Below are 9,453 nucleotides of genomic sequence, written 5' to 3'. Positions count from 1 at the left end.
GGGTGGGGGGAGATCAAGAACACTTCTGCAAGAGTCAAAAGAAAGTGCTTATAATTTTGATTTTCTTTTAGTCCTAAGTGGTGTCTTTTCTGCCCTTTGAATTTTGCTCTTTTCCCCACATCAAGTTTTCTCACACATCTGTTTTGATTTGGTTCTTGGTAATGCTAATTACAGAATGAGAAATTTTGCTTGGTAAAGTATATATGTGCTAAAGGAACAAGGGCTCCAATTGTTAAAATATATAGCTAGTGTATTCTTAATAAAAGTTTTTAAGTCATATTCAAATTTAATGCTAATTTGTAAATCACCATTTTTTAAATAAAATATTTTTATTCTGATTCCCAACAAGAACCAAGCATCCCTGCGTTGTCACCTACTGTTATATAAACTCTAAGTTAGCAGAGTATGAAAACAATTAAAATAAAATTTTACTGTTTCTTCATTTCAGATGAGCAAACATCTGTATAATATAGATATATAAAAAAAGTATTTTTAACTCTAAACAACTTTAAAATCAAACACTACAATATAGGAGAAAGACAAATTACAACCTGGGCTAAAATTATAGCATGTCCAAAGATATTCCTGGAAAACATTTAGAAACCATGGGGAAGAAATGAGAAGACAAAGAGTATAAAGATTTCTGTTCATGCCTTGGAACAGATGTCCCAGAGTAGCTTGAGCACAGAAACTGACAATGTAACTAACAGTATTTTATTAAGAAATAATCATAAAATTACAAAATCACATTTCTGTTAAATCCATAAGAATACATTGTAGAGTTTCTTTAAAAATACAGTACTTCCCTTAGTGCATTTAAATATCTACTGACAGATTATTCACTACAGGCAGTCCCCAGGTTACAAATGTCTGATTTATATACAACCCACAGTTGTGAACCAACCCTCATAAAGACTGTTAAAAATTCGAAGTACATAGAGTGGTTCATAATAACAAATGGGTGCTACTTTGCGACACACATCTAAACATTATTATTATTATTGTAGTATTATGTTAAAGATGGTTTAGTGTATCTGGAAGTGTTTTGTTTTTTTTTTTTCCATAGAAAGTACACTATATACTATATGCTAAGACAAACACTTGACTGACGTTAGATACGAACTGTACTTATTTGCTGCGACTTACATACAAATTCAGCTTAAAGACAGATTTATGAACGAACTTGTTTGTAATCTGGGGACTGCCTGTACTTTTTATAAAGATGAAGTGTAGGGTAGAAGAGATATTTTCAATTGAAGAATAAGGTGCGGAAAAAAAGGTGAAATATCTTTCACATTGTAAAAATTATAAGATTAAATATATGCTGTTTTCCAGGAATGTATCTCTTATGTTAAATGTAATATATAAATATCCCTAATGGGAAAAGAAAACGCATGACTAGAAAATACAAATTATAATAAGTTAAAGAAGTTAACTTATTTTAAATTGTGTTATGCAACAGATGGTTGTATTTAATTACAAATATGTAACATCCATTAGTAAAATGGCTTAAGTTCTTAAATTTTACATAAAATATAATGTTTTAGAGAATTATAGCAATATATCCATAAGAAATTTCAACTGAACCATTCTTCTCATTAGTATCAAAAATCTGTCCTTTTTAATCTTCATATGAACAAAAACAATGCAAAAGTAGATACCTGGCGATCAAGGTCAACATAGGCATCATTTCCAACAGAGACAGGGGATTCTTTACTCATCAACTGAAATTAAGATTTAAATGATTATAACCAATGAGGCGAAAAAGACATTCTACATCATATAGTTACAAATAAACATGAACACCCAGCCATGATATAATTATAAACTTTCATTAAACTTAGAAGCAAATGTAAAAGAACATTTTCCTATTTTAAATCATACTAAACCTTTATGCTGATTTGTATATCACCATTTTTTAAACAAAATATTTGTATCATTTTGATTCTCAACATGAACCAAGCATCCCAGCATTATCTTCCATTGTTATATAACTCTAAGATAGCAGAGTATTAAAACAATTGATTAAAATAAAATTTTACTGTCTCTCCATTTCATTTCAGTCTGGAACTGTTTTTGTTTTTTCTTTTTTCAGGCTAGAATAGTGTCTTCATTTAAAATTAAGAGATCTAAAATCTGGTGCTCATGTTTATTGTAACCACAGTATCATTTATTCTTACCACTAAAAAAAAAACAAAAAAAACTTTAGGTTAAAAATGTGGCTAAATAGTTAAAACCACTGACTTTTCAGTAAAAATGCCAACACTAAGTACTTATTTATCTCTAAAGAACAAACGTGGGCAACATTAATATTAGCCAGAGTTAACTGGCTAATGTTTAATGATGACACATGCACACACACAGCTATGTCTTAGCCTCTCTCACCCTTGTGTTGCAAAGAGAGAAGATCCAAAGGGTGTGTGTAGGGGTGGGAGGAGAAGGGGATAGAATTCTGATTGTGACAAATGTCAGGGGCAGACTCAAATGATCCCAATCTTCTATTGTTTCCCTCTATCTGAAGGACAAAAGGAAAGGGCCAATTAGAAAGGTGGGGATGTCCTGCTGAGAGACTTTGTGATTTCCCTGTTTACTTCATTCTCCTGAGAACTGAAATGTTATGTTTACCCATATCTTTTCTCTGTATCAGTTGGTCTTAAAGTGAAGTCCCCACACCAACACCATCACTACTGCCTGGGAACTTATGCAAAGTGCAAATCTTGAGCCGTACCCCAGAATTACTGAAAGAGAAACCCTGGGATGAGGGTCCAGTAATGTGCTTAATCAGTCCTCCAAGTGACTCTGATTGATGCACACTGAAGTTTGAAAACTACTGCTGGCTGAATATTAAAGTAATAAGAAGAGTTGAAAGTCCCTTTGCACACTTAGGAAAAAAAAAAGTCTGAGGAAGAGTGAAAAATACTGGCTTCAGTTCTCATGCTTTTATTGTGAGAATATGAATTAAAAAGATTTAAAAAAAAAAACTTTCTTCCAATTGGAAAAACAGTATCCACTGTAGAGAAAATAAAATTCAGAGAAAACTCATAATCCTAGGGGGAGTCGTTGATTAGTGGCACTGAGTTTCCGTTAATGGTGGTGGAATAACTCGGAAAAGGATGGTGGTAATGGTGGCAGATGATGGACATAATCAGTGTCACTGAACTGTACATACGAAAATAGTTGAATTGGCAAATACTTTGCTATATATATTTTTACCATAATAATAAGAAAAAAAAACATTATCCCACCATCCGGAAATAATCACTTTTATAATTTTGAAATACTTGATTTAAGACACTATCTGTTAAGAAGCACAGTTCAAGTAAGAAAGATATATCAATAGATAAATACATTGTGCTGTGATGAGGGCTGTGACAGAATACTCAGAGAGGATGCATCTAATTCAGAAGGGGGTGGTAGGAGGGAGTAAAAAACTTTTCTTCCAGTCTTCCCACTGTTACATTTTAGTCCTTATCATAACACAGCATCAACTCTGAAATAAAAATCCAGGTACCCCACTCTCTAAATACAACTGTTCCTCGTTCTAGGCCTCTCACTCAGTTATATCTAATACATCTGTTCCTCAACTTTATTGAGGCTTCCTAGGCACCACAGCTCTCCATTTCTCACTGTTTTTCAGTCACAGCCCATCATTCTTACATTCATTTTATTCCCTACTTTGCTTAGACCCTATAATGAACACCTACAGGTTCTGCCTGTCTCAAGTTTACTCCTCTTTCTTCTGCTGACAACAACTTGATCTTATATTTGGGGGTCATTCCTTCCCTGCGTTAGAGTCCATGATTGATCATTTGTTTAATTGATTTGTTCTGGCCTGGAATCAGTATCTAGCCTAGATTTCACGGCCCATTACTTTGATGAATTTTGCCAATACTATGAACTCTCCGCTTAACCTCATTACTTCTCCCTGGCAAAATCTCAATCCAAAATCAATCCAACTAGTGTCTCTTCTGGCCATATAACCAATTGAGAAAATAAAAAAACTTAAAAAGCACAAACTGATGTCACTATTAACATATAGTTTCCAATCTTAACTGGGCCTTCAAATCTGCCTGAAAAGTACAGTTATACTTAACCACTCAGCAGTCTCTTTTATTCCCTTTATAGATCATTCTCAACCTTCCCACTTCTCAAACCTCATTCCTCCCTATCTTCATCAGAAAACCTTGCCTCCAGGTAAGAATTTCTCCAATTTCCTATATCCTAACCTACAAAGTTAACAACATACATGCTCATCCTTTCCTTCTTTGCTCCTCTTACAATCTAAGGGTCAGTCTTTTTGTCCAAGGCTAAGTCCCTCACTTGTGCTCTCAGCCCAGTCTCCTGACACCTTCCCATGGACCCTGTTCCATTTATTATCAGTCCTCTTGCTTGTATCTCAGTCTCTATCTCTCTTTCTTAAAGTTTCTTCCTATTAGCATTTAAATACTTAAAAGATTATCATCAACTTAAACAGACATTTCTCTAAAGAAGATATACAAATGGCCAAAAGCACATGAAAAGATGAACATCACTAGTCATTGGTGTTGTTAGGTGCCATTGAGTTGGTTCTGAACTCATAGCGACCCTATGTAACACAGAATGAAACACTGCCTGGTCCTGTGCCATCCTCACAATCGTTGCTATGTTTGAGCCCACTGTCACAGCCACTGTACCACTCCATCTCGTTGAGGGTCTTCCTCTTTTCTGCTGACCCTCTACTTTTCCAAGCATGGTATCTTTCTCAGAGAAGTAGTCCCACCTGATAACATGTCAAAGGTACATGAGACGAAGTCTCATCATCCTCGCTTCTAAGGAACATCCTGGCTGTACTTCTCCCAAGACAGATTTGATCGTTCTTCTGGCAGTCCATGGTATATTCAATATTCTTCACCGACACCATAAATCAAAGGCATCAATTCTTCTTGGGTCTCCCTTATTCACTGTCCAGCCTTCATATGCATATTGTTGTTGCTGTTAGGTGCTGTCGAGTCGGTTCCAAGACTCATAGCAACCCCATGTACGAAATACTGCCCGGTCCTGTGCCATCCTCACAATCGTTGTTATGCTTGAGCTCCTTGTTGCAACCACTGTGTCAATCCATCTTGTTGAGAGTTTTCCTCTTTTTTACTGACCCTCTACTTTGCCAAGCATGATGTTCTTCTCCAGGAGCTGGTCCCTCCTCATAACATGTCCAAAGTATGTGAGACGTAGTCTCACCATCTTTGCTTCTAAGGAGCATTCTGGTTGTACTTCTTCCAAGACAGATTTGTTCGTTCTATGTGCATATGGGAAAACCTCGTGGCATAGTGGTTAAGAGTTTGGCTGCTAACCAAAAGGTCCACAGTTCGAATCCACCAGGTGCTCACTGGAAACCCTATGGGGCAGTTCTACTCTGTCCTATAGGGTCACCATGAGTCAGAATCGACTTAACGGCAACAGGTACATGCGTATGAGGCAACTGAAAATACTACGGCTTGAGTCAGGCACACCTTTAGTCCTCAATGTTATATCTTTGCTTTTTAACACTTTAAAGAGGTCTTTTGCAGCAGATTTGCCCAATGCTATATGTCATTTCATTTCTTGACTGCTGGGTTGACTGTGGATCCAAGTAAAACAACTTCAATCTTTTCTCCATTTATTATGATGTTGCTTATTGGTCCAGTTGTGAGGATTTTTGTTTTCTTCATGTTAAGATGTAATCTATACTAAAAGCTGTAGTCTTTGATCTTCATCACTAAGTGCTTCAAGTCTTCTTTGTTTTTAGCAAGCAAGGTTGTGTCATCTGCATATGGCAGGTTGTTAATGAGTGTTCCTCCAATCCTGTTGCCACGTTCTTCGTATAGTCTAGCTTCTCGGATTATTTGCTCACCATACAGATTGAATAAGTATGGTGAAAGGATACAACCCTGACACACATCTTTCCTGATTTTAAGACCACACAGTATTGTCTTGTTCTGTTCGAATGACTGCCTCTTGATCAATGTTCGGGTTCCTCATGAGCACAATTAAATGTTCTGAAATTCCCATTCCTCACAATGTTATCCATAATTTGTTATAATCCACCAGTTGAATGCCTTTTCATAGTCAATAAAACACAGGTAACAAATTTCTGGTATTCTCTGCTTTCAGCCAAGATTCGTCTGACATCAACAATAATATCCCTTGTTCAATGTCCTCTTCTGAATCCAGCCTGAATTTCTAGCAGTTCCCTGTTGATGTACAGCTGCAACCATTTTTGAATTATCTTCAGCAAAATTTTACTTGTGTGTGATATTAATGATATTGTTTGATAATTTCTGCATTCTGTTGGATCACCTTTGGAATGGGCACAAATATGGATCTCTTCCAGTCAGTTGGCCATGTAGCTGTCTTCCAAATTTCTTGGCATAGACGAGTGAGTGCTTCCAGCGCTGCATCCATTTGTTGAAACATCTCAACTAGTATTCTGTCAATTCCTGGAGCCTTGTTCTTCACCAATGCCTTCATTGCAGCTTGGACCTCTTCCTTCAGCACCACTGGTTCTTGATCATATGCTACCTCCTGAAATGGTTGAACGTTGACAAATTCTCTTTAGTACGGTGACTCTGTGTATTCCTCCCATCTCCTTTTGATGCTTCCTGTGTCATTCAATATTTTGCCCATAGAATCCTCCAATATTGCAACTTGAGGCTTGAATTTTTTCTTCAGTTCTTTCAGCTTGAGAAATGCCAGTGTGTTCTTCCCTTTTGGTTTTCTAACTCCATATCTTTGCACACTTCATTATAATTCTTTGTCTTCTCGAGCTGCCCTTTGAAATCTTCTGTTCAAATTTTTTACTACATTGTTTCTTCCATTTGCTTTAGCTACTTGACGTTCAACAGCAAGTTTCAGAGTCTCTTCTGACATCCATTTTGGTCTTTTCTTTGTTTCCTGCCTTTTTGATGACCTTTTGCTTTTTTCATGTATGATGTCCTTGAAGTCATCTCACAACTTGTCTAGTCTTCAGTCATTAGTGTTCAATGTGTCAAAACTATTCTTGAGATCGTCTCTAAATTCAGGTGAGATATGTGCAAGGTTGTACTTTGGCTCTCACGGACTTGTTTTAATTTTCCTCAGCTTCAACTTGAATGTGCATAGGAGCAATTGATAGTCTGTTCTGCAACTGGCCCCTGGACTTTTTCTGCCTGATGATACCGAGCTTCTCCATCATCTCTTTCCACAAATATAGTAGATTTGATTCTGGTGTATTCCATTCTGAGAGGTCCATGTGTATAGCCGCTGTTTACACTGTTGATAAAAAGGTATTTGCAGTGAAGAAGTTGTTGGTCTTGCAAAATTCTATCACGCAATCTCCAGCATCGTTTCTATCCCCAAGGCCATATTTTCCAGCTACCAATCCTCTTTCTTTGGTTCCAACTTTTGCATTCCAATCGCCAGCATTTATCAATGCATCTTGATTGCATGTTTGATCAACTTCAGGCTGCAGAAGTTGGTAAAAATCTTCAATTTCTTCATCTTTGCCATTAATGGGTGGTGGGTAAATCTGATTATTAGTCGTATTAACTGGTCTTCCTTGTAGGCATATGGATACTATCCTATCACTGACAGCACTGTACTTCAGCATAGATCTTGAAACCTTCTTTTTGAAGATGAATGTAATGCCATTCCTCTTGGTCATTCCCGGATAGTAAACCATATTGATTGTCTGATTCACAATGGCCAATACTGGTCCATTTCAGCTCACTAATGCCTAGGATATTGATCTTTATGCATTCTATTTCATTTTTGACGACTTCCAATTTTCCTAGATTTATACTTCGTACATTCCATGTTCCCATTATTAATGGATGTTTTCAGCTGTTTCTTCTCATTTTGAGACGTGCCACATCAGCAAATGAAGGTCCTGAAAGCTTGACTCCATCCACGTCATTAAGGTCGACTCTACTTTGAGGAGGCAGCTCTTCCCCAGTTATATTCTGAGTGCCTTCCAACCTGAGGGGCTCATCTGCCAGCACTATTTCAGACAATGTTCTGCTGCTATTCATAAGGTTTTCACCGGCTAATTTTTTAAGAAGTAGATTGCCAGGTCCTTCTTCCTAGTCTGTCTTAGTCTGGAAGCTTCACCTGTCTACTATGGATTAACCTACTGGCACAGCTTCCAGCATTACAGCAACACACAAGCCAACACACAGGACAACAAACTGACAGATGGGTGTTGGCATTAGTCGTTAGAGAAATGTAAATGTGAATGAAAACCACAATGAGATACTACTTCACAGCTACTAGACTAGCTATAATAATAATGATAGTGATTTTTTTTAAAGGAAAATATAAACTTGTGAGGACATGGAGAGATTAGAAAGCTTGTACTTTGCCAGTGAGATGTAAAATGGTACAGCTGCTGTGGCAAATAGGTTGGCAGTTCCTCAGTAAGTTAAACCTAGAGTTAACATATGATGCAGAAATTCCACCCCTGCGTATATACTCAAAAGAACTGAAAGAGGTGTTCAAACAAAAAACTTGTACACAAATGTTCATGGGAGCACTCTTCACAATAGCTAAAAGGTGGAAACAACCCAAATGTCCATCAACTGATGAATGGATATATCCATAGAATAGAATACTATTCAGCCATAAAAAGGAATGAAGTACTGGCACATGCTACAACCTGGATAAACCTTGAAAACATTATGCTGAGTGAAAGAAGCCGGACAAAAAAGGTCATATACTGTATAATTCTGTTTATATGAAATATCCAGAACAGGCAAATCCATAGAGACTGAAAGCAGATTAGTGGTTGCCAGGTGCTGGGAGGATGGGGAATGAGGAGTAACTGCTTAAGGGGTATGGGGTATGCTTTTTGGGATGATGAAAAAGTTCTGGAAATAAATAATGGTGATGGTTGTACAACATTGTGAATGTACTAAATGTCACTAATTGTAAATTCAATATATATGTATTTTACACGCCCCCAAACACATAAACTCAAAGTAGCTAGCACCTAAATAAACACCTATAGATTATTCCTTAAACTAAAAATTAAAAAACACTATCATCTTACAAAAACCCTTCTTCAATTCCATAAATTCATCCAGCTACTCCCTTGATTAGAGCCCCGGTGGCGAAGTGGTTAAGAGCTCAGCTGCTAACCAAAAGGCCAGCAGTTCGAATCCAGTTTGGAAACCCTATGCGGCAGTCCTACTCTGTCCTATAGTGTCACTATGAGTCAGAATTGACTCGATGGCACACAACAACAACAACCCCCTTGATCTCCCAGGTCCAATCAATCACCAAGCCTATTGATTCAAGCTCTGGTAACTTTCAAATCTGTCCATTTCTCTCCAACCTGACTGTCATAAGCTAATTCAGGCTTCCATCATTCTTCACCGGGTAATTACTAGGGTCTCTTAACTGGTCTCCTTTTCTCTAGCCTTATTTTCCTTGGATCCATTCTTCCCATTGCAGGGATTTTCT

At 37.2% G+C, this 9,453-nt stretch overlaps 1 protein-coding gene across 4 annotated transcripts in view; it reads right to left on the bottom strand.

Annotated features, from left to right (window-relative positions):
* Positions 1 to 9,453, bottom strand: part of HOOK3 (hook microtubule tethering protein 3) — a 126,266-nt gene that overhangs the window by 72,862 nt on the left and 43,951 nt on the right. For all 4 annotated transcript variants that reach the window (XM_004382093.3, XM_023736661.1, XM_023736659.1 and 1 more), the window contains one exon: positions 1,662 to 1,724. In XM_004382093.3, the coding sequence (XP_004382150.1) occupies positions 1,662 to 1,724 (63 nt within the window). The remainder of the gene's footprint in view (positions 1 to 1,661; positions 1,725 to 9,453) is intronic.

Source organism: Trichechus manatus, unplaced genomic scaffold (assembly GCF_000243295.1).
Source record: "Trichechus manatus latirostris isolate Lorelei unplaced genomic scaffold, TriManLat1.0 scaffold00090, whole genome shotgun sequence".
NCBI classification, from domain to species: Eukaryota; Metazoa; Chordata; class Mammalia; order Sirenia; family Trichechidae; genus Trichechus; species Trichechus manatus.
The sequence above is the reverse complement of the archived record's forward strand: the minus strand, read 5'-3'. Positions and strand labels throughout refer to the sequence as shown.